The sequence below is a fragment of the Neoarius graeffei genome, chromosome 8, assembly GCF_027579695.1.
Source record: "Neoarius graeffei isolate fNeoGra1 chromosome 8, fNeoGra1.pri, whole genome shotgun sequence".
Lineage (NCBI taxonomy): Eukaryota > Metazoa > Chordata > Actinopteri > Siluriformes > Ariidae > Neoarius > Neoarius graeffei.
This window is the reverse complement of record NC_083576.1, coordinates 79,635,258-79,661,935: the sequence shown is the minus strand read 5'-3', so window position 1 is coordinate 79,661,935 and position 26,678 is coordinate 79,635,258. Positions and strand designations below refer to the sequence as shown.

Genomic DNA, 26,678 nt, shown 5'->3' with positions numbered 1-26,678 from the left:
CGGCCTTGGCCAAGGCCAGTGCTGTCTGAGGGAGCCAAAAGCAGATAAGATTGGGATCGTTTGGTCTTGGGGCAAGTAGACGCATTCCTTTACACGACTACTCTGTTTGTCCATTCTGGTCTCCGAATCGATCCATTTTCCTTTGCAAAGCCAAAAGCTTCTCCATGATGTTATCCATGTTGCGGTTCAAGTTCTGAATAGCCACAGTCTGAGTGCCGACAGCTCTGCCCACCGCTTCAATCATGTCGGGGAGCTTTATGGGGCTTTGGACAGCTGTCACCGTTTTCTGATTTCCTCGATAAACCAGGGCAATGCCTAATCCAATCAGCAAAAGTCCTGTAATCATGGTTCCGAATAGGTAGATGTCTTCAATGTCTTCCACAGAAAGAACCGCCAGGCACACGACCTGCCACCTCTCCCACACATCCATTGTGTAGCCAGCTGCGAACGTTCTGGCAGGACAGGCCGGTTCCCCCGAACCCAGGCTTCTCGTCGAGAAAATTGTGTCAATTGCGTGAAGAGACCAGTTATCAATTCCATGATTTTTAGTTTGGAGAGCAGTGCGGAGACAGTCTCTCAAAAGTTTAGACAATAGACAGACGAGACAGAGAAGCAGAAGCAGGGAAGATAAAGGAAGGAGAGGCAGAGAAATGCAACCGCCTTCCGTGAGAGCACGGAGAACCAACCGAGGATGAAATAAAAACTACTTGAAAACAAAACCCCAAAAAATGAAAACAAGAAGAAAGAGTCATCTATATCCCCCGCCCTATATACCAACTGTATACCAAGTTTCAAGATATTATTTGTCACATTTTACAAGTTGTGCTGCAGGAAACCAACCCTACCTCTTTACACTGACCTCAGCAGCCCATGGCATAAACCCACCAGACCTTTGGTCCATGTGAGCTAAAAATTAAAATTTCTCACATTTCTTAGTATCAAAAGGCACATATACATTACTTAATCAACACATATACCAACTTTCAAGACCAAACCACTCATAGTTTTCAAGTTCTGCTCCAGAAACAAAACCTACCCCAAGCCTAACCTGAGAGACTAAGTCTGAAATTGTTTCCATGGAAACATGAAAATTTTAAATTTCTCGAATTTCTTAGTATGAAAAGGCCCATCTACATCACCTTGTTAACATGTATACCAAGTTTCAAATCCATATCATGAACAGTTTTGGATATATGCTCCGGAAACGAACATTGCTCTTAGAAACTAAGTCAAAATCTATTTTTGATGTAAAAATTTGAAAAATACTTTTTTTTTTCAAAAATCCAAAATAGCAAAAGGCACCAGTTCACATGTTGCTTGATATGTATACAAAGTTTCATGAAGATATCTTCAGTAGTTTTAAAGATATGGCCCGGAGACAAAAATGTGACCGGACAGCTGGCAGGCCGGAACCCGTTTCGTATCCCCCGCCCAAAAAATATAAAAAAGCAACAAAATATGGAATGAAAGTATTTGACGGTAAGAACATATCCTTTTTTGTATTTTTCAAGAATTATTATTCTCGCATTTTTCACAAATTGCTCCTGTCATTTCGCCGGTTTGTTTACATTCTACACGGAAATTATTTTGTTGGACGTTTTATATAAAGTTTTTATTTATCGAATTTGCAAAATATAAAAATAAAAATGCTCTGTTTCTCAAAATCCGGTGAATGTGGATAGAATAAAACAGCTATTCCACTCAATCTCATCGCACATGATGTGATGTGACATGTATGTATGTATGTACAGTATGTATGTATGTATGATGTCACAAAATGACAGCGAGCAGGACATACAGTACTCTGCAAAAGCCTTCGGCACCCTGTATTTTTTTTTCATGCAAACTTTGTTATAGATTTCTATTTTATGACTTCTACATTATCGAGTCAGTACAAAAACATTTTAGAGTTCCAAATGTTCATTTTTCAGCACAAAATTAAATGTTACAGAAAAAAAGTTTGTATCTGAGCAGCATATTCCATAAGAGAGCACTTTTCAGATTAAAAAAGAAAACGTAACGAAGGCTGCTGGGTTTTGGGGCAAAATTAAGAAGTGAGTGTGACAGTCAAAGTGTCCAGAAGAACTGTGGCTGGTTCTGGAAGATGCTCAGTAAAACCTACAGCTCGTTTCCTTATAAAACTGCACTAATTGTACGTGAGACTACTATTTTTTTAAAGCAAAGGGTCATCTCACACCAAATACTGACTTTGTTTAATTTATTATGGCTCACTGATTACTGTTTATAGTATTTTTTAATGTTGAAACATTTCATTTCATTATTTTTAAGCCATGTTTGGTCTCTAGCATTTCTTTATATGTGCCTAAGACTTTTGCACAGTCTTACGACAATACATGTAAACTGATCCAATATCTTACAGCATTTAAACAATACAATTAATCTAGAGTTCATGAGTACAAAGGGCTGTGAAAGGTATTCATGAGGCTGGAGCAGTAAACCAAGTGTGAACAGAAACAGAAATGTCAAAGCAGTTCAGTTCAGCGAGCACTGAGCACCGAAACACAGGCTTCCTTCTCTAGCGCCTACACTTTGCTTGATGGTGAGGTATCTCAAGGTTCTTCACACCACCTTATGCTCATTTTTAATAGCCATAATACTCAGTAGTCTGAGATGTCCATTCCAGAATCAGCAACAGATGCCACTTAATATACTGCAATGGCCGCTCCGGAGTACACGCTCCCAGTTGTTTCTGTAAGCTTGAACTCACCATGCCGTTGTCCAGCCACGCCAGCAGGGTCTGTGCAGTGGAACAGGGCAGCTGTGAGCGCAGAGTGTCTCGACTTTCTCCACCCTGAACCTCTAGAGCCAAACGCAGCTCCTCTGCTAAATGTAACACCTGCAGAGGACCCACACTGACCGGAGAACCCAGATCTGGTAGACCGTTAGTGAACTCCACCATCACCTTAGAGCCTACAGAGAGACAGAGAGAGAACATATATATGTATTCCTGATATACGGTATTACTTGAAATAGTTCATTGCTTGAGGCCCATGCATCAAAGTCAAAGCCCCTCCTATGCCGGTCTTCCCAGGCAGTCTCCCATTCTAGTACTACTGCCATTCTATAATTGTGGGCCCATTTCAAGTGTTGACTCTGTTAGTCATCATCAACTCTGTTGTCGTTAAACTGGGCAATCCATTAACAGAATCGACAATAACAGAGTTGACATTTCCCCACCATTTTGTGTCTTAACTCCACATGCTAACCTCAAACTAGCTACCACACGGCATGTATAAAAACAGAGTTTGATGGATTTTAATCAAATTATTGTTTAAAAAAAATGACTGAGAGATTCACTCCGATATCACAATAACAGATTTGACGAATAATTAACCCACTGTTAATTCAAACTTGAAAGTTTGTGAAGCCTTTAGAATTGTCTATATTTCTGCATAAATATGACCTAAAGCTTCATCAGATTTTCACACAAGTCCTAAAAGTAGATAAAGAGAACCCAGTTAAACAAATGAGACAAAAATATTATACTTGGTCATTTACTTATTGAGGAAAATGATCCAATATTACATATCTGTGAGTGGCAAAAGTATGTGAACCTTTGCTTTCAGTATCTGGTGTGACCCCCTTGTGCAGCAATAACTGCAACTAAACATTTCCGGTAACTGTTGATCAGTCCTGCACACCAACTTGGAGGAATTTTAGCCCATTCCTCTGTACAGAACAGCTTTTGGATGCTTCTGGGATGTTGGTGGGTTTCCTCACATGGACTGCTTGCTTCAGGTCCTTCCACAACATTTCCATTGGATCAAGGTCAGTACTTTGACTTGGCCATTCCAAAACATGAACTTTATTCTTCTTTAACCATTCTTTGATAGAACGACTTGTGTGCTTAGGGTTGTTGTCTTGCTGCATGACCCACCTTCTCTTGAGATTCAGTTCATGGACAGATGTCCTGACATTTTCCTTTAGAATTCGCTGGTATAATTCATTGTTCCATTAATGATGGCAAGCCGTCCTGGCCCAGATGCAGCAAAACAGGCCCAAACCATGATACTACCACCACCATGTTTCACAGATGGGATAAGGTTCTTATGCTGGAATGCAGAGTTTTCCTTGTTCCAAACATAACGCTTCTCATTTAAACCAAAAAGTTCTATTTTGATCTCATCCATCCACAAAACATTTTTCCAATAGCCTTCTGGCTTGTCCACATGATCTTTAGCAAACTGCAGACAAGCAGCAATGTTCTTTTTGGAGAGCAGTGGCTTTCTCCTTGCAACCTTGCCATGCACACCATTGTTGTTCAGTGTTCTCCTGATGGTGGACTCATGAATATTAACATTAGCCAATGTGAGAGAGGCCTTCAGTTGCTTCGAAGTTACCCTGGGGCCCTTTGTGACCTCGTCGACTATTACACGCATTGCTCTTGGAGTGATCTTTGTTGGTCGACCACTCCTGGAGAGGGTAACAATGGTCTTGAATTTCCTCCATTTGTACACAATCTGTCTGACTGTGGATTGGTGGAGTCCAAACTCTTTAGAGATGGTTTTGTAACCTTTTCCAGCCTGATGAGCATCAACAACGCTTTTTCTGAGGTCCTCAGAAATCTCCTTTGTTTGTGCCATGATACACTTCCACAAACATGTGTTGTGAAGATCAGACTTTGATAGATCCCTGTTCTTTAAATAAAACAGGGTGCCCACTCACACCTGATTGTCATCCCATTGATTGAAAACACCTGACTCTAATTTCACCTTCAAATTAACTGCTAATCCTAGAGGTTCACATACTTTTGCTACTCACAGATATGTAATATTGGATCATTTTCCTCAATAAATAAATGACCAAGTATAATATTTCTGTCTCATTTGTTTAACTGGGTTCTCTTTATCTACTTTTAGGACTTGTGTGAAAATCTGATGTTTTAGATCATATTTATGCAGAAACATAGAAAATTCTAAAGGGTTTACAAACTTTCAAGCACCACTGTAAGTCACCGAAAACCCCTGACAAGTTCTCTACGGCATCCAGTGGCCTAATTTTCCACCTATAAAATAACCACTTGATAAAATGACTCCAGTGAGTTTATAATGTGTACAAGAACTCTGAACAATCATCACCACTGACTTTAAGCTGTATTTCCCATCACCCCGCGACCACGCACAGCCACGTTTCATCTCCATCACCAAACACTTCCCTCATCTCCAACTGCCTCCATCTGGATCCTATAGAGTGAAGCTAGTGCATCGCTGAGACATCTGGATGCCATAAAAGCACAGTAACACAGCACAGAGAGCCACCACAACTCAATGGTTCCCTTTACAGGAGCCAGAGACAATACAGGGTTCAAAAGCACAGGGAGCTGTGAGGCCTCTTGGATCTCCTCGTATCACGCTGAATGACTCGTTCACCTAATGACTCGTAAGCATGTGTCTTCCTGTGATCTTTACTTTGTAGTTTTCTTGTCTGTTTATTACCTCGTAATTATAAAAACATGCATTTTTCTTTATCTTTTGTTAAATATTTGTTGTTATTCTTATTCGGTGTATTATCACATGTTTTATATTATCTGTGATGTATCTGTCCAGTCTCATCTGTGTACCCTGAAATGCACTTTAAATTAAAACCATATTATTATTATCTCATCTCATTATCTCTAGCCGCTTTATCCTTCTACAGGGTCGCAGGCAAGCTGGAGCCTATCCCAGCTGACTACGGGCGAAAGGCGGGGTACACCCTGGACAAGTCGCCAGGTCATCACAGGGCTGACACATAGACACAGACAACCATTCACACTCACATTCACACCTACGGTCAATTTAGAGTCACCAGTTAACCTAACCTGCATGTCTTTGGACTGTGGGGGAAACCGGAGCACCCGGAGGAAACCCACGCGGACACGGGGAGAACATGCAAACTCCACACAGAAAGGCCCTCGCCGGACCCGGGGTTCGAACCCAGGACCTTCTTGCTGTGAGGCGACAGCGCTAACCACTACACCACCGTGCCGCCCATTATTATTATTATTATTACTGAAATAAGCAAATACATAAAAGCCTTTGATTGGATAAATATTGCTGTGATAAATGTTTCAGCTAGCAACAATTCTTTTAACCCTAACTGATGCAGTGAGTAGCTTCCCATTTCTTAAACTACCATCTCAAAAGATGTATCCTGTGGTCCTGGAAAAGATGCTACGATGTTTCAGAAGAGGCAAATTATTGCCCTGCATCAAGCAAAGAAAACAACTAAGGACATTTGAAATGACTGGAATCGGGTTAAGAACTGTCCAACACATTAAAACCTGGAAGGATAGTGGTGAACTTTTAAATTTGCAAAAGAATTGTGGTCAGAAAAAAAAAAAAACTTGACTGACCATGATCAGAGATCAATTGGTGAAATCCAGTTGTAAAAAATGGACAGTAAAACTCACAGCTATGTTTAATAGTGAAAGTAAGTTCATTTCCATACTCACAATGCGATGAGAGCTCACAGGATTGGGACAAAACAGCTGCATGGCCATAAGAAAGCCACTTGTTAGTGAAGCTAATCAGAGGAAAAGGCTTCAATTTGCTATGGAGCATAAAGATTGGACTCTGGAGAGATTGGAAAAAGGTCATGTGGTCCGATGAGTCCAGGATTGACCCCATTCCTGAGTGATGGGTGTGTCAGGGTAAGAAGGGAAGCTCATGAAGCGATGCACCCATCATGCATAGTGGCCACTGTACAAACCTCTGGAGGCAGTGTTATGATCTGGGGTTGATTCAGGTGGTCAGGTCGAGGCTCAGCAATGTTATGGGGCAATAAAATGAAGTCAGCTGATGACCTAAATGGACTGAATGACCAGGGTATCATCACATCAATGGATTTTTTCCTTCCCTGATAACACGGGAATAAAATTCAGGCTCAGATAGTGAAAAAGTGGTTATGGGAACATAAGGAATCATTTTCACACATGAATTAGCCATCACAGAGTCCTGACGTCAACCCCATTGAAAGTCTTTAGAATGTGCTGGAGAAGACTTTCCAGAGAGGTTTGACTCTGCCATTATAAATACAAGATCCTGGTGAAAAATGAATGCAACTCTGGATGGAAAACATGTTGTGATGTTGCATAAGGGTGTTGAAAGAATGTCACGGTAAATGTGTCGTCATCAAAGCTAAAGGCGATCCAACAAATTGATAGAGTCAAAGTCAAATCAAAGTCCCTCTCACGCCAGAATCTGGTCTTCCCAGGCAGTCTCCTGTCCCAGTACTAACAAACTCTTTAAGGCGTATGGGTGTGGCACTGATCTCCGTTTCTTTCGCCCTCGGGTTACAGTGGAGGGCTGGTCCTCTGGTAACAGTGAGAGTTTGACTTCCCTACTCGCACCTGTATTGCAGCGTGCCTTGCCAGATGGTAGTAGGTACCATTTTTATGATGGTCTTTGGTATGACCCAACTGCGAGTAGAACTCACGATCTCCTGGTCAAGAGGCGGACACGCTAACTACTAGGCCAACTTGCAGTCAAATTGATAGTGTGCAACTTTTTTTTTTGGTCGGGCAGTGTATACTCCGGTTGAGAGTACGCTGTGCGCATCCTAGCTGCTGCTTCTCACCGGAACTTTTTATTTTATTTTATTCCCTTTTGTTTTTCTTTTTTGTGTCTGCGTAGTTTGATGTTTGTTTTTTGTTTGAGTGTTTTGTCCACCTGTTGTGATGTAGCCCCGGACCCAGTTTTGGGCATCGGTTCCCTCCAGGCCTTGGTTCGCTGTGGGTGATGCCTGTGCTCCTCGCTGTGGACTGCAGTGAGCTCGCTGCTCTTTTAACATCGTGGATGTCCAGCGCTCTGCGTGGTAGTGCTTTTGTGCTTGGCGCGGTGTTCCAAGCGATGTTGCCTGGTGGCATTGCGGCGGCTGTGCAGGCAGTGTGGGATTTATCTTCATGTGCCTTTTGGTGGGACTGTGGTAGCTACACCATTGGAATGACATCCTGACCTTCTTTTGGTGGGCTTTTTTCCCCCCTAATTGCAAAGCGATCTTGGGTATGAGAAAGGCGGTATATAAATTCAACTGATTATTATTATTATTGTTATTATTTTCCCACTCGTAGTTGAACTTGGTTTGATCGTTTCATGTTAATCAGAATATAATTAATGTTCTGTTCTTTTTAGACTTGGGACTTGAAAACTTTATTCGATTATTTGTGGTTTTGTTCTCACTTTTACACTGCTTTGATCTGCTTTTGACATAAACATATGTATGAAAGCCCGTTTCCACCACTTGGAAAATAAAATGAAGTCGTATGATAACATCTCATAGTTATAACTTAACATGAGACACTATGCTATAATTCTGATTGTCATAATAATAATGATGTACTATTTCATAATAATTAGAACTTTTTTTTTTCAAAAAATATGATTTAGTTTCTCATGATTATGAGAACGGCAGCACGGTGGTGTAGTGGTTAGCACTGTCGCCTCACAGCAAGAAGGTCCGGGTTCGAGCCCCGTGGCCGGCGAGGGCCTTTCTGTGCGGAGTTTGCATGTTCTCCCCGTGTCCGCGTGGGTTTCCTCCGGGTGCTCCGGTTTCCCCCACAGTCCAAAGACATGCAGGTTAGGTTAACTGGTGACTCTAAATTGACCGTAGGTGTGAATGTGGGTGTGAATGGTTGTCTGTGTCTATGTGTCAGCCCTGTGATGACCTGGCGACTTGTCCAGGGTGTACCCCGCCTTTCGCCCGTAGTCAGCTGGGATAGGCTCCAGCTTGCCTGTGACCCTGTAGAACAGGATAAAGCGGCTAGAGATAATGAGATGAGATGAGATAATTATGAGAACTTCAGTCATAATTCTGAGATACTTTCTCATATTCTATGACAACACTATTGCAGACGTGATTGAAAATCATAATTATGAGATAGGATCTCATTACTGTGTGATATTAAGTCATTATTATGGTGGCGGAAACAGGCTTCCATACATATGAACACAACTATTAATTTAAAAAAAAAAGTAATGTTGTCACATTTTCATCTATGACCAGCAGGTGGTGATATTTCAAAATGAATGAATGATGAGTAACTTTGGTGGGGTCGTGCATGTACAGATACAAATAATTACAAATGCAAAAGACTAAAAATATACCCAGTCTTAAAAGAAAACTGTTTATTATCTGTTAATTATCTTCACATTAAAGCTAGACTGCCTTTCAGATTTTTCAAGTGTAGGTCATAAAAAGAATTTTCCCGACACCCAATTATTTTGTTTAGTGGCCCGAAAGCTACTGAATTCAAATCAGAGACTTCCAATTTTATTAGTTTTTTAAAAATAGAACAATTAATGAATTTAGAGCCACATGTCCCTGAATTATCCACTATATTTTCCTGCTTCACCATGACCCAATTCAAGATACTACGTGACGCATCACATAGTGGGCTTTCCCTGTTTGTGCAAGGCATTGTGGGATACAAATTTGAAACAGGAGAGAAAAATGGAGGACGTGAGTGTGCGAATGAAACATGAAAGACCGACTACAGTAACGGAAAGAAAGCAAGAAGAAAAAAATTTTATGTTATATACGAAGGAAAGGAAACGCAGGACCAAACTAATAAATATTGGCACTCAGCGAGCACCTCAGTGTGATCAGCTGTTCACACACACACACACATGGACTTCCTCTGTCTGGTTGACTGCGCGAAACGAGCGATTTCATGCACATTATTTGCTTTAATCCCCTCAAATTAAATAACTTCCCAGCCACAGAATGACCTGATATTTTGTGAGATATTACGGAAATAAACACATTTATTTTTTTCGCGGTCCGGTTTCCATCAAATCCTGCGCTCTGATTGGCTGGCGAGCGGGTCCATATCCTACGGTACGGACCCCAGTTATGGACCTCTGGCGACTCGCTCATTCACAACAACAACAAATATAGTAGCATTTTTTGTCAACATTTATCTTTTTTTATAAGATTTATTTATAAGATTATCAAAAATCTTATAAATTTTTGCCAGCATTTCTCAGGAGAATAGCATTAATTTTACAGCATGGATAGCGATAACGACAGTGTTCACAGCGAAACCGAGTTTTACTACCCTGAGGAAGAGGAAATAAAAGAAAACATTTCAGGAGAAAGCTAAAAACCTCTAACTGTTGCTAACGCCGAGCAAAAACATGGCTGAATCCTGAATGACTCAATTTTGTATAAATAGGGGACGACATAGGCGGCAAAATGTAGTTTTTTTCCTGCCATGGAAGTGCACTTGTATACCGAGGAGGAAGCCATTTGCATTACAGCCGTGAATGAGGATTCAAAATGGCGGCTCGGCTCAGTTTTCCCTTTCAGGCGCTCTCGTTTTCTGTTAGAATTTGGTAAAGAAAAAGTAAATATATTATTTACCAGGTTAAGGTCGGTCCGTATGGTGAAATACCGTGACCTCGGCCTTGAATACTGACCTCGACCCAGAGGGCCTCGCTCAGTACTTTCAAGACCTCGGTCACGGTATTTCACGATATGGACCTCCCAGCTGGTAAATAACATATATATCACAATGACCAAATTTCAGAGGGAACTAAATTTCACAAATTTTATGAAATTGAAAGGCTGTATAGCTTTAAGTTAATTAATAGTATGCATAACTATTGTCTTTAGTTATGTGTTTAGTTACGGCTACAATAGGATCAAAGTTTATTCTACTAATATCAAATTTAGCAAGTAAATGCTTGAATTTTTTTTTAAGTTATTGGCTGTTGATTCCTTACTAGGGCGGCACGGTGGTGTAGTGGTTAGCGCTGTCGCCTCACAGCAAGAAGGTCCTGGGTTCGAGCCCCGTGGCCGGCGAGGGCCTTTCTGTGTGGAGTTTGCATGTTCTCCCCGTGTCCGCGTGGGTTTCCTCCGGGTGCTCCGGTTTCCCCCACAGTCCAAAGACATGCAGGTTAGGTTAACTGGTGACTCTAAATTGACCGTAGGTGTGAATGTGAGTGTGAATGGTTGTCTGTGTCTATGTGTCAGCCCTGTGATGACCTGGCGACTTGTCCAGGGTGTACCCCGCCTTTCGCCCGTAGTCAGCTGGGATAGGCTCCAGCTTGCCTACGACCCTGTAGAACAGGATAAAGCGGCTAGAGATAATGAGATGAGATGAGATTCCTTACTAGATATACTTGTCCACACTATTGCTCCTCTATATCATACGGAGTTCCTAGTATAGTTCGTTTCTGGACTTGGAAGAATTATGTCTCCATTCCTTCTACTTTCACAGTTTGAATTCCTCTGTGCAAATACCAGAGGTGGACAGTCAGGAAGTACATTTACTTGAGTTCTGTACTTAAGTACACTTTTTGAGTATCTGTACTTTACTTGAGTATGAATTTTTTGGCAACTTATGACTTTAACTTCATTACATGTGAAAGACAAATATCGTACTTTTTACTCCACTACATTTCTATCAAGGTCCTCGTTACTCGTTACTATGAAGCAGCTTTGAAAGTGGATTTTTTTTCTTTTCTAAAACGTGATTGGTTTTTTCCCAGGTGATGCTGAAACAGCCTATCAGTAATCACTAGGGTCACGTCACGTCCATAGACTGTATAAAATCAAGTTCAATGATTTCTCCGCAGCATTATTTAACACGATCAGTTGATGCCAGAATGGAAGGAGGCGGTTCTTCTAGAGAATGCACGCACCCACAGTTCTATAGCTAGAACCCATGTTTCAGTTTTCTGAAAGGAATAAAGAGTTGTTTCGTTTTAAATGTTTGTTTTGTTTGCCTAAAATGGAGCACATAACAGCCTACAAAAGCTTGCCGTCCAACCTGCGGAAGCATATTGAGGTATATAAACATTTTATCCCAAGAGAAAGCGTGCAACAAAGTTGCCTGTGCTTTCAGAGCTAGCGATAACATTGCAATAGCTTTGCAGTCTGGTTAGTCAAATGACTTTCTATGGATTTGCCCTCCAAGTTGCCATAGACTTGTCCACGGCTAACGATAACATAGCTAGTTAACTTGGACACTGTTAGTTAGCATATAAAAACGGAGTTACGCTAACATGAATGTTAACTTATCTGAAGTGCTTTCAGAAATATGTTTTAGCATAATCTTGTCAAATAAACAAAATGTAGAAATCTTTCTTTTCTAGTAACGTTAGCTACCTAATATGATTTCTAGTTTGAAAAGATTTTGCTAGCATGTCAGGTGGAGCTTCACTGACTAGCTAGCTTAACATTAAACCACCATAATTCCACAGGCAGATTCATATGTGCATGAATATATACACAAGTGCGCATGTGAGACCTGTGAGATGGACAATATTGTACTAGTCAGTCACAAATTGCTGGAATTTTTTGTTTTGATGTCAGATGATGGTCTTGCACTTTTTTTTGTCTTGCTTAAAGCAGTGCTACAGTTGGACAGTTATTAAGCTCGAGGTGTGGACCTGGGCTTTAAGCAGGTCGGATTGTCATCTTTATTTTTTGAACAACCTGCATTTACAGCTATTCCACTGTCTTCCTGATTCACATACACATACATGTGTGCACACACTGCCAGAGCTGGGTCAGAACACGACCATGCTGCTTTGTGGGGGTGGGGAGGAGTGTTACAATAAAAAAAAAAGAAAAAGAAAATAACAATGGCTCTTTTTCAGTTCAGTTGTGTTTCATTTTCTAACGTTCTACCAGGTGTTTATTCTACAGGTTCTACAAGTTAGTCAGTAAATCCAGTCGGTTGCTTCAGAGGCGTTAGGTTTTGTAAGCGTTGTGGCAATAATACAATGATGCGTTGACAGAAAATGTGCTTTTAATACTTAAATATGTTTAAAAGCAAGTACTTCAGTACTTTAACTTAAGTAAAAATTTGACTGGACAACTTTCACTTGTATCGGAGTCACATTTGATCAGTGGGATCTGTACTTTGACTTCAGTAATGAAGTTGGGTACTTTGTCCACCTCTGGCAAAGTAATCCTTGAATTCTGTAACAGTATAACCTTTTATGCATTTGAAGACAAAATCCATTAATCGTACCTTGTACATTGTCTCAAAATTTTTGAGAAGAGCCCCAAATCAAATTTTATTTATTTATTTATTTATTTATTTATTTTTTAAACTCCTGAAACTCAGATGTATCTCAGGTCTGCCTTGTGAGTGTTACAAGGTCCTTTAAATGTGTTTCAAGGATAAAGATTCAAGAAATATATTGTTGCAAGCTTTCTTTGTAAAATTAAATTCTTAGATGGCGTGTTGGGGCGGCACGGTGGTGAGTGGTTAGCACTGTCGCCTTACAGCAAGAAGGTCCTGGGTTCGAGCCCCGTGGCCGGCGAGGGCCTTTCTGTGCGAAGTTTGCATGTTCTCCCCATGTCCGCGTGGGTTTCCTCTGGGTGCTCCGGTTTCCCCCACAGTCCAAAGACATGCAGGTTAGGTTAACTGGTGACTCTAATGCCGCTTTTCCACTACCAACGCGGCTGAGTTGGGCTGAGTTGAGCTGAGTGGGGCTGTTGGAGTTGCATTTCGACTATAACCGCGCTGAACCGTGCTGGCTGGAAGTGGGTGGACGTCACGTGATGTCGTTAGGCGGCGCAAACAGTGACATCAGTGAGCTTTTAAGCGGTAGTCTCACGACCCGGATAGTAAACAATACACATGGAGGACATGGAGTTGTTAGTGTTGCTGGTCTTGGTGCTGTGGCTTGTTGTCACCGACAACGCCAACAGATACTGGCAAGAGCGTATAGATGAGGCGAGGCACATAAGGCTTCAGAAATTCTCGTAATTTGTAATTCTTCCAGGTTTACGGTGTTTACAGATCCCAGCATGCTCGCAGGGCGTGTGTGGGTGTGTGAGGACACTCCTCCTCACCAATCAGTGCACAGGGGAGTGTCTCCTCACGCCCCTAGCCCCACTCGGCTCGGTTTGGCTCGCTTCAGCCCCACTCCAAAACCGTGCGAGTTTTGGGTGCTAAGCAGGGCTGAAGCGAGCTGAGTCGTGCTGCTCTGAGGTAGTCGAAACGCGAGCCGTGTCGGGCTGAAGTGAGCTGAAGCGAGCTGAAGTGAGCTGAAAAAGGGTAGTGGAAAAGGGCCATATATTGACCGTAGGTGTGAATGTGAGTGTGAATGGTTGTCTGTGTCTATGTGTCAGCCCTGTGATGACCTGGCGACTTGTCCAGGGTGTACCCCGCCTTTCGCCCGTAGTCAGCTGGGATAGGCTCCAGCTTGCCTGCGACCCTGTAGAACAGGATAAAGTGGCTACAGATAATGAGATGAGATGAGAATGAAAAATCTGTAACTATAAAACAAATTGTATATACAGTGCTGAGCGTAAATGAGTACACCCCCTTTGAAAAGTAACATTTTAAACAATATCTCAATGAACACAAACAATTTCCAAAATGTTGACAAGATAAAGCTTAATATAACATCTGTTTAACTTATAACGTGAAAGTAAGGTTAATAATATAAACTTAGATTACACATTTTTCAGTTTTACTCAAATTAGGGTGGTGCAAAAATGAGTACACCCCACAGCAAAAACTATTACATCTAGTACTTTGTATGGCCTCCATGATTTTTAATGACAGCACCAAGTCTTCTAGGCATGGAATGAACAAGTTGGCGACATTTTGCAACATCGATCTTTTTCCATTCTTCAACAATGACCTCTTTTAGTGACTGGATGCTGGATGCGCCAAAGAACAATTCCTCAGATTTTGATCCAAATCTGAATATGTGACATGGCGGAGGTATGCACTCTACCGAACGACCTTTTATTAGCAATGACAGCGCGCCGCTACGTTGATGAACCTCCCTATGGGAGAACAGCATGTTTTTATTTGGCCTTGAAAGACATTTAAAAGTGTTGATTCAAGAAGAAATGAAATTTAAGGAAAAGACTGTTAATTTTGTGTGGCGTTGTGATGAGTTTTTACTTTGTGTTTTTTTTTAACATTGTGTAATGCGATACACCAAATTCTTGGATGTTTTAGTGACATTCGTCAGCGGTCCTTGTGTTTTGTTGTTGCTTCCAGTTCATGGTTCAATCAGCTTGAAACTCATGATCCCCACCTAGTGGCCGAATCTCTCATGTTGACTTGTTTTTCCAATAAAATCGACTAAACACTTTGCTGTCTAGCGCCCGCGAAAGATTGGCTCACTAAGGAAAATTGTGTATCCTTCCTAAAAATCAATGATTTTCCAAATTTATTTTTAAATGAGAAGGTGCATAAATATCAGTAATACTGTTTTGAAGAGAATTAACAAAAGTTTGAGCCTCTTATACACAGCGCATTCGAACACCGCTGTCGTTAATCATGCTCGGTGGCCACAGTTTAAAGTGAAGGTACCTACGAAATTCTGGCTTTTATGTTTAAACACAAAGGATGGATCAATTTCACTGATGTATTACTTTTAAGCATTCTAGGTGCATAATTGTGATCTACAAGAAGTCGTCTTTAACTGTAATTTTTTACCATGATACTCAAAATTCTAAATCTCTTTATTTTTGGCTTTTTTTTAATCAATTTTTATTAATTTCTGATTGAGGGTTTTTTTTTCTCATGAATGGAAAATTAAGCCAAATGGAAAATGACTGCTGGTTTGTAACTGGGTCAATGGGCAGAATGGAAATTTTATAAAACACTGGATTTTCAAAAATGCTCATAACTTTTTTTTTAGACATATTTACAAAATATGTTAAAAAAGTTTTCATTTCAGCTCTTCACATTCTTTAATTTGATGCATTACACAACGCTATGACAACTACAACCCCGATTCCAAAAAAGTTGGGACAAAGTACAAATTGTAAATAAAAACGGAATGCAATAATTTACAAATCTCAAAAACTGATATTGTATTCACAATAGAACATAGACAACATATCAAATGTCGAAAGTGAGACATTTTGAAATTTCATGCCAAATATTGGCTCATTTGAAATTTCATGACAGCAACACATCTCAAAAAAGTTGGGACAGGGGCAATAAGAGGCTGGAAAAGTTAAAGGTACAAAAAAGGAACAGCTGGAGGACCAAATTGCAACTCATTAGGTCAATTGGCAATAGGTCATTAACATGACTGGGTATAAAAAGAGCATCTTGGAGTGGCAGCGGCTCTCAGAAGTAAAGATGGGAAGAGGATCACCAATCCCCCTAATTCTGTGCCGACAAATAGTGGAGCAATATCAGAAAGGAGTTCGACAGTGTAAAATTGCAAAGAGTTTGAACATATCATCATCTACAGTGCATAATATCATCAAAAGATTCGGAGAATCTGGAAGAATCTCTGTGCATAAGGGTCAAGGCCGGAAAACCATACTGGGTGCCCGTGATCTTCTGGCCCTTAGATGACACTGCATCGCATACAGGCATGCTTCTGTATTGGAAATTACAAAATGGGCTCAGGTATATTTCCAGAGAACATTATCTGTGAACACAATTCACCGTGCCATCCGCCGTTGCCAGCTAAAACTCTATAGTTCAAAGAAGAAGCTGTATCTAAACATGATCCAGAAGAGCAGACGTCTTCTCTGGGCCAAGGCTCATTTAAAATGGACTGTGGCAAAGTGGAAAACTGTTCTGTGGTCAGACGAATCAAAATTGGAAGTTCTTTATGGAAATCAGGGACGCCGTGTCATTCGGACTAAAGAGGAGAAGGACGACCCAAGTTGTTATCAGCGCTCAGTTCAGAAGCCTGCATCTCTGATGGTATGGGGTTGCATTAGTGCGTGTGGCATGGGCAGCTTACACATCTGGAAAGACACCAGTGCTGAAAGGTATATCCAGGTTCTAGAGCAACATATGCTCCCATCCAGATGACGTCTCTTTCAGGGAAGACCTTGCATTTTCCAACATGACAATGCCAAATCACATACTGCATCAATTACAGCATCATGGCTGCGTAGAAGAAGGGTCCGGGTACTGAACTGGCCAGCCTGCAGTCCAGATCTTTCACCCATAGAAAACATTTGGCGCATCATAAAACGGAAGATACGACAAAAAAGACCTAAGACAGTTGAGCAACTAGAATCCTACATTAGACATGAATGGGTTAACATTCCTATCCCTAAACTTGAGCAACTTGTCTCCTCAGTCCCCAGACATTTACAGACTGTTGTAAAGAGAAAAGGGGAGGTCTCACAGTGGTAAACATGGCCTTGTCCCAACTTTTTTGAGATGTGTTGTTGTCATCAAATTTAAAATCACCTAATTTTTCTCTTTAAATGATACATTTTCTCAGTTTAAACATTTGATATGCCATCTATGTTCTATTCTGAATAAAATATAGAATTTTGAAACTTCCACATCATTGCATTCCGTTTTTATTTACAATTTGTACTTTGTCCCAACTTTTTTGGAATCGGGGTTGTACGTTAAACAAGAATCATCAGGAGATGACATATCCCCTCAGCCCCCACATGAAACCCCACTCCAAATTTTCCTAAGTTGAACTGGTTGCTATGGAAATACGGAACAAATAAAAATCAAAGAAATCCCAAAATGCCAAAAGGCACAACTTCTCTAGTCACTTAACATAACTGTCAGCTTTCGTGAAAAAAAAAAAATCCTAATAGTTTTTGAGTTATGCTCATCTCATCTCATTATCTCTAGCCGCTTTATCCTTCTACAGGGTCGCAGGCAAGCTGGAGCCTATCCCAGCTGACTACGGGCGAAAGGCGGGGTACACCCTGGACAAGTCGCCAGGTCATCACAGGGCTGACACATAGACACAGACAACCATTCACACTCACATTCACACCTACGGTCAATTTTAGAGTCACCAGTTAACCTAACCTGCATGTCTTTGGACTGTGGGGGAAACCGGAGCACCCGGAGGAAACCCACGCGGACACGGGGAGAACATGCAAACTCCACACAGAAAGGCCCTCGCCGGCCACGGGGCTCGAACCCAGGACCTTCTTGCTGTGAGGCGACAGCGCTAACCACTACACCACCGTGCCGCCCTGAGTTATGCTCCGGAAACTAAAATATTTACAGACAGACGGATGGACAGACAGACAGAGCGACAGCTGATCCCCCTGTATTATATGTCAGGGGATAAAAATGGCCTGTCATTAATACTTCTTTTTTTTTTCTGAGAAAGCTTCCTGGTTCATAATGGTACTTCCTGGTTCATAAGCATACTGGTGCATAGTACAAATCAAGTGACTCTTAATTTACTCCTTAAAACTTTGCATAAATAACCTCCATCATGTTATCTTGTATGCAGGTTATACAGTATATTCATGCTCGTGCTGCGTTCCTGTCGTAGGTCATGTGTCCAGCAGCAGGTTCGCTCTCCCACAGTCATGCCTTTTGACATTTAACAACAAGCAAACAGACACAATCTTTTGTCATGACGACAGCCGTGGTGTGACCTTGAGTTAAATACCTCGGGCACATGTTACGTATGTATTTAATTTCTTCCGTACACACACTTGCGCACTCACACACGTCCCAAAGTTGCTGATTCTAGTGTCCTCTCTGGGACATGTATGGATAGTAGTCGTCTCTCCTCCAGTTCTCACTTGTCAACCGCCATCGTTAAACATTCGTCCTCTATTAGTTCAATCATGCTGACAACTGCTGAGTTTGCTAGAGGACACACACACACGCGCGCTCCCCCCTCCCCTCAAGCCAAAACCCAATTAGCCTCCTTCCTTTAGTGTGAAACCTCAGCTCAAGTATTTTATTCTGCTGAACTTGCATAATGATATTTTTTACAATATAAAAATGTCAATGAAAACAACCTCACACTGTCTTACAGAATCTATTTAAATACACCAAAACAGCAATTCACCCCCTTAACAACCCCCTGGCTACTCAGCTTTCATTGGATTCATTCAGGCAGAACCCAAGCCAAGCACAGTGAGGGTAAAAGTCTTGCTCAAGGTCTCAATAGTGGCTCTTTAGCTTCCAGAACTTTATTTCCTGCTCATACTCCACCGAAAACCAGTCCTCATCAGAGGGGAACCGTCAGGGCCTTCTAGGCCTTCAGAGAAGCCCAAACATATCAGCATTTCAAATGTTATATTTAATCTCTTTCATTCTTTCATAATTTAATTATAATTATTCTCTTCTAATTTGGCCTCATTTTCTATCAAATTTGCTCCAGAAATGAAAGGGTTACTGTCCTGAAAACATTAATGGCATATTCACACCTACGTTGTTTGGTCCGGACCAAACGAACCAAATTTCCCTTGGTCCGGACCTTTTGGGTTGGTCTGAATACAAACCACCGAACTCTGGTCCGGACCAAACAAGCGGACCGAGACCGAGCTGCAAGGTCGGACTCGGTCCGAACCAAAGGAACCCTGGTGCGGATCTTTTGGAGGTGTGAAAGCAGACCGGACCTAATCCGACAGTTTTGCTTTTTTGTACCTCGGGAGCTTCCGTCGTTTGTCGAGCATTATGGGAAACAGAGTCTTGACACTCCACCGCAAAGTGCAAACACTGTTTCGGTTGTCAAGGGAACCTTACAACAGTCGTTCAGTCATTCAGACCAGTGGTAGGCTAGACTACAGAGTACAAAAAATGAGTAGGGGCAAACGTGAGCCGAGGAAGAAACGCGTACCCTTGTGGATATATGGGCAGATGTCCACATATCTGAGCTTTTGGAGAGAACACACAAAAATGCCGACGTGTTTGCTGTATTCAGTGAGAAAATGAAGGAGAAGGGGTTCACGCGCTCCCCAGAACAATGTCGGCTAAAAGTGAAGAAACTCCGTCAGACCTACATTAAAATCAGGGACATTCTTTCAAAAAGTGGCGGTACTAGCGACGCAAAAAAGAAATTCATCTATTGCGTGAAGAGCCAGAACTGTCACAACATGATGTGCGCTCATCAGCGCTATCCTCCGTAGCCGCCTTGCCCTTTGAAGTCGTCGTTGATAAATTACTTGTACAACAGCATAGTAATCGCACAATTGTGAAAACAGTAAAAACTGGAAAAAACATATAGCTTTGATGACATTAAAAAGAATAACAGCACGGAAAGCCTCCATGACTACTTTTGAACTTAACGCTTTGTGCGCGTGTCGTCTCTGACCAATAGCTGAACGACCTCAGGGCGCGTGGCTTTGTTGACAGATTTTGGTCCGCTTACTAAAATGTACAGTGTGAAAGCGAACCGCACCAAAATGAAAAAATAAAAAAAAACATTTGGTTCGGACCAAAGCAAGTGAACTATCGAACTATCCTGGTCTGAATACACCCTAAAACAGTGTTATCAAATGAGATTTTTTTGTTTGTTGTCTCTAGGCTGAGAAGAGTTTAGAGCTGCTCACTCAGTGGTTAGGACTTCATTGGTGGGACAGAAGGCCATGGCAGTGTATTGCTGGGTTTCAGTCATGCGACTTTTCATAGCGGTTTTACCAGAAGTGAAATAGCTGGTGGTCTAAACGGCTGCCGTAGTGCAAACAACTAGCGATAAATTATTAGCATATGCTCGTAATCGAGAAGCCACTGCTGGCTTTAGATATATTCAGAAGTGCAATGGAATCGACCCGTACAGTCTAGGAAAGAAGGATTTGTCATACGATCTCGAAAATTACCCTTCAGTCGAGTTCCCCGACATCTCGAACTATCTGGTGTTGCAGACGTCCTTCTACACCGCAAAACACATGAAAGTGTGGAAGAGTATGGAGGCTTACAACTTTTTTTTTGTATGTGGCTGGGTAAAGGACCTCGCTATCAAGTCGCTGCCCAATGAATCCTGTATTGTTTTTGCCCGTGTAAGTATGTTTTTTAAAGCTTTTTGTTCACGTTTTTACAACAAAATGCTGCAAGTTGAAGTGTAAACAAACAGTTGGCTTGATTCTCACTCATGTTGGCTCTTATCTCATCTCATCTCATTATCTGTAGCCGCTTTATCCTGTTCTACAGGGTCGCAGGCAAGCTGGAGCCTATCCCAGCTGACTACGGGCGAAAGGCGGGGTACACCCTGGACAAGTCGCCAGGTCATCACAGGGCTGACACATAGACACAGACAACCATTCACACTCGCATTCACACCTACGGTCAATTTAGAGTCACCAGTTAACCTAACCTGCATGTCTTTGGACTGTGGGGGAAACCGGAGCACCCGGAGGAAACCCACGCGGACACGGGGAGAACATGAAAACTCCGCACAGAAAGGCCCTCGCCGGCCACGGGGCTCGAACCCGGACCTTCTTGCTGTGAGGCGACATCGCTAACCACTACACCACCGTGCCGCCCTAAATATTTAACTTATAAAATCGCCTATTTACCTAATCATGCTTGAATATTGTAGCTCTTACTGTACCGTTTTTCACATGCAGTTACACTCTTTCAGTTAAAACAAGAAAGTGGCTGGAAAAAAAACCCAAAACAAAACTGAGTGGCTGGTAGATTTTGGAGTCCACCATCCACAGTGACAGGTGGATAAAAAGTTCGTTTCTCTGTATATTAAATGGCACTATTTTGCACAGAGGTAACCAGTGCGCTAGCTCTCACCTGCGATGATGTCGTCCATTTGCTCCAAAGCAGCTTCCAACATGTGACTCGCATCAGACGCCATGCTGCCCAACGACTACTGCATGGGACCTGCTGTTCAGCTGAAGCCTGGGAACAGAAAACAGAAACAAAACTAAATCTGAGATTTTACTTCCATACTTAATTCATTTAATTTCCATATATATATATTTTACATTCATATATGAAAAGAAAACATTTTTTCTTTCTTCTTTTCATTATTATATGCAATAATTTTTGTAAAAAGCATTGAGTTTTTTAATGCGTTTTTAAGAAATAAATTATTATTATTATAATAATTATTATAGCGGTGGCACAGTGGTGTAGTGGCGTTGCCTCACAGCAAGAAGGTCCGGGTTCGAGCCCCGTGGCCGGCGAGGGCCTTTCTGTGTGGAGTTTGCATGTTCTCCCCGTGTCCGCGTGGGTTTCCTCCGGGTGCTCCGGTTTCCCCCACAGTCCAAAGACATGCAGGTTAGGTTAACTGGTGACTCTAAATTGACCGTAGGTGTGAATGGTTGTCTGTGTCTATGTGTCAGCCCTGTGATGACCTGGCGACTTGTCCAGGGTGTACCCCGCCTTTCGCTCGTAGTCAGCTGGGATAGGCTCCAGCTTGCCTACGACCCTGTAGAACAGGATAAAACGGCTAGAGATGATGAGATGAGACACCAAGTGATGAAGCGTTTCAGGTGTTATTTTGTCCCATTCTTCCTGTAAACAGGTCTTAAGGTGTGCAAAAGTACAGGGTCGTCATTGTCATATTTTTCATTTCAAAATTCACCACACTTTCTCTATTGAGGACAGAAGGGACACAGCCTCTTCTTCCACAGCTATGTCATTGTCTTGTTGAAATCTCCCTGGAAATGATGTTGTCTTGAAGGAAGCGTATGTTCCTCCAAAATTTCAATGCACTTTTCTGCATTAATGCTCCATCACAGAAGTGTAAGTTACCTTTGCCGAGGGCAGTGACACAAGCCCATACCATGACACATCCGGGCTTTTGGACTTGTTGCTGGTAACAGTCTGGATGGTCCTTTTTGTCTTTGGTCCAGAGTACACGGTCCATTTCTTACAATAAAGACCTGGAATACTGATTCATCTGACTACAATACATGGTTCCACTGTGCAATGGTCCATCCCAGATGCCTCCGAGCCCAGAGAAATTGACAACACAGGCTGCCTTTTTGCACAGTAAAGTTTTAACTGGCGTTTGTGGATGGAACTCTGTATTGTAGCTTGATAAAGGTTTGCCAAAGTAATCCCAAGCTCATGCGGGTCTATCAGCTACGGTATAGATGAATGACAGTTCTTGATGTAGTGCTGTCTGAGGGATCGGAGATCACGGGGGTTCAGCTTAGGCTTGAGCCCTTGCCCTTTACACACCGAAATTCTTCCAGATTCCTTGAATAGTTTAACGATATTATGCACCTTAGAGGGTTAAATATCCAAAGCCTTTCCTATCTTTCTTTGAGGAACATTGTTTTTAAAACATCTCTCATCTCATTATCTCTAGCCGCTTTATCCTGTTCTACAGGGTCGCAGGCAAGCTGGAGCCTATCCCAGCTGACTACGGGCGAAAGGCGGGGTACACCCTGGACAAGTCGCCAGGTCATCACAGGGCTGACACATAGACACAGACAACCATTCACATTCACACCTACGGTCAATTTAGAGTCACCAGTTAACCTAACCTGCATGTCTTTGGACTGTGGGGGAAACCGGAGCACCCGGAGGAAACCCACGCGGACACCGGGAGAACATGCAAACTCCGCACAGAAAGGCCCTCGCCGGCCAAAGGGCTCGAACCCAGACCTTCTTGCTGTGAGGCGACAGCGCTAACCACTACACCACCGTGCCGCCCCGTTTTTAAACATTTCAATAATTTTCTCATGCATTTCTTGACAAACTGGCCCATGTTTGCTCATCAAAGACTAGGCCTTTCCTGGAGACTGATTTTGTACCAAATCATGATTACAGTCAGCTGTTGACATCATCTGTTTCAAATCACATCATTATTTAATTGTTTTACATCATTAGTAGCCCTAAATTGCCCCCGTCCCAACTTTTTGGGAAAGTGTTGCAGGTCTGAAATGCAGGATAGACATATCAGATGCTTGCTGGCTGTGCTGTGAAAATTGTCCATGCAGACACTCATCTAAGTTTCCAAATCTGTCATTGCTTAACACTTGAATATTTTCTATCGTGAATATTATCATTAAAAAGCTTATAATCTCTGCTTTCCAAAGAAATGTATCTTGTTAAGATCTGTTCAGTACTTTGGGAGTAATGGCAGGTGGAAGTCGGTACAACGGAGTAAAAACTCTGCTCACGTGACGTTGAGAAACTCAGTGCTTTTTTGAGTCACGGGAAAGCGGTCAGGCTCTCTCTCTCTCTCTCTCTCTCTCTCTCTCTCTCTCTCCTGATCGGTTTCCGACTGGATTACTCGTCAATATCAATCATGTAACTTTTATAGGGATGTTCTCTCGTTCTCACTGTTTCTGATGAAGGATTCAGCAAAATTTTCCATCTGCTAGTTTTGATGTTATGATTCACGGGAGACTTTGAGATCAGTTTTCATAGATTTACTTACTTATTTTTTTTTAAATCAAACTGATTCATGTAAATAAATAACTATTTTAGAATATAACTGTAGTTGTTTTGATGTAAAATATTGAGATCTTAGTGGTCCGAATGAGATTTAAAGGTCCCATGGCATGAAATTTTCACTTTCTGAGGTTTTTTAACGTTAAAATGAGTTCCTCTGACCTTCTTAAAGGATATGGGACATGGATTTTTACCTGGGCATAATTATGTATTAAGGACATAAGAAATGCCATCTAAATCACTGCAGGGCGTCAAAAATGTGAAAATCATCACATTATTCAACTTTTTTTATACATCAGCGTAAAACAAGGATTCGTTAATGAGCTAGGTGGTCACGTGACCCGTGATGTCATAAAAACTTTCCAAGGAGCCAGCGCTTGGGAATCTAATGTAAACAGGTTACCGAAATGGACACCATCGACAGTGATATTCCCGATGTTTCACAGAGATGTGAAGTTAGACCCTATCAATTCGAACCGATAGCTGGAAATTCACATGAACATAGATCTTGTCTTTACTCTGACGGGTCAGATGATTCTGAGAGTGAGGAGTTCATTCAGCCCTCATGAAACTGAAAGCGGTCGGCTCAATAACACTTCCTGGTAAGTTAAAAACAATTCTGCTCAAAGGCTAATGATCTGTTGAAAGAAGTATTATTTTTGTATCATACATTGAAAGTTCATCATAGATCTAGCTAAAGTCCGTTGCAAGCTAGTTTTTTTTTTTGCTGATATTTTTCGAGATTGATTGAGATACAATGCTTCCAGAGTCCGAGATGAAAACATTCAAAATGGCAAAACGAGTCAGAATTATGATAATCAATAATTGATACACCCAAAATTATAATACTAATCCTTACCTCGGCTTTCAGTCGCTTAGCGCAGAGGTCTTCAACAGGGGGGTCGCGAAATCGCACCGGATCACTCATATCAACAAAAATATTCCTGCCCTGTCCCCTGGCATCCGTGCGGGGATGCAAACAGCGTGCCTTTCGGCGGATGCCGCCTTTTTCACGGCTGAATCGCGCAGATCCGATTTTTAAAAAAAAAATAGCGATGTTGGTTCATGAGGCATGAACTGTAAGGATGAGAGAGAGGCGGTTTGGGTCGGGAAGCTGCGCGCATTTGTGCAGCCTGGAGCAGGTGTGCGCGGCTTCCCGATTTGAACTGTTTTTTTTTTTCTCATCCTTATACTTCCTGTTTCATGAATTAATATCGCTCAGTACCTGAGTATTAATGTTGAAAGAATCCTCAGTGAAATGGTCCGAACACAGTTTGTGGGAAACAGTAGGTGCAAAGTTTTTTCAACAGGTGTTCTGTAAAGTTGTCCTACCAAGCCTACTGCGCATGCGCGAAGCCTACTGCGCATGCGCAGGTGAGCCCACACTTTCCTCAGCTTCGGGTCCTTGGGGAATGCAAAAAAACTTACTCCAGGGCATTTCCCATTGGAATTATTGCAACCATAAGCAGCACAATACACCATGATGTCCAATGTATGATGTCCAATGTACGTTAAAGACTATAAAAACAATTTTCTTGTCATCCACTTCTCCATTCATCTACCCGCTTGTGCTGTGCCCGAAAGTTTTTGTGACGTATGATCATGTGACAGCGGCTCTTCCGGTTGCAAAAAATGCATATCGGAAGTCGAGCAGAAATGCCATATAATCATCACGAATATAACGATTTTGCTGAATTTAATAGATGATTTTGTATTTGTTGATGCAATTAATTCATATTTTTAATGGAAAGAAACTGATATAGCGTGCTTTTATGTTTCATGTCCCATATCCTTTAAGTCACCCCAGTGGCTAGAAATTTCATAATGTGTAAACCAAACTATGCCCAACATTTGAGAATGGCGCGTCAAAACGGCGCGTTGATAAGCTCTTCCCTTTACTACGTCAGCAAGGGAGATGATCCCCACGCCCCCCCTCTGGATTCCCACCCACTGTATGGATTGCCCCGCCCAGTTGTAGTGAGGAGACCAGAGAGGACACAACAACATGGCATCACCTAAGCGAGCGAAACATGGAAATTGCGCTGTACATGGATGTGACAACACAGAAAAGAGTCTGTTTTTACTGCCGACGGGAGAGCCCCTGAAGACGCAGTGGCTTAATTTTATTTACTTCAATAATACGCCGTCGAGTCTACCTAAGACGGTGTATGTTTGTCGGAAGCATTTTCCTGAGGAATGTTTCCACAACTTGGGACAGTACAGGGCAGGTTTTGCACATCAACTGTCACTGAAGCCTGGGTCCGTACCAAGCATCCCTGCCGCATCAGCCACAAACGCCGAACAAGCAAGTGTATAACCGTTAAGTCATTTTGCCGTGTTTTAAAATCGGTGCGTTTGCAATGGCTACATTAGCTGTGCAGCTAACCGCTTCCTGCAGTTAGCCAGGTACTCTGCGTTACCTCTGTTATAAAAGCCAATCAAAACAGTTTTTACAAAGACACCCACATTCTTTTTTTTAAGTCACTTGTTCATTTTATTTGTTTGTTTGTTCAGTAAAAACCCAAAAATTTGTTGAATTTATTTTATTTCCTCGCGTCGCACCTTAATGACGTCAGCGCGCGGTATTTTTCCCTGATTCTGGGCCGGGGTGTCGTGAGTGGCAGAGCAGCTCCATCGCTGC

At 42.0% G+C, this 26,678-nt stretch overlaps 1 protein-coding gene across 11 annotated transcripts in view; it reads right to left on the bottom strand.

Moving 5' to 3' along the window:
* Positions 1-26,678, bottom strand: part of ppfibp2b (PPFIA binding protein 2b) — a 276,871-nt gene that overhangs the window by 170,475 nt on the left and 79,718 nt on the right. For all 11 annotated transcript variants that reach the window (XM_060928294.1, XM_060928299.1, XM_060928300.1 and 8 more), the window contains 2 exons: positions 21,419-21,526; positions 2,729-2,931 (listed from right to left, as the gene is read on the bottom strand). In XM_060928294.1, coding sequence (XP_060784277.1) covers positions 2,729-2,931; positions 21,419-21,482 — 267 coding nt within the window. In that variant the 5' untranslated portion in view covers positions 21,483-21,526. The remainder of the gene's footprint in view (positions 1-2,728; positions 2,932-21,418; positions 21,527-26,678) is intronic.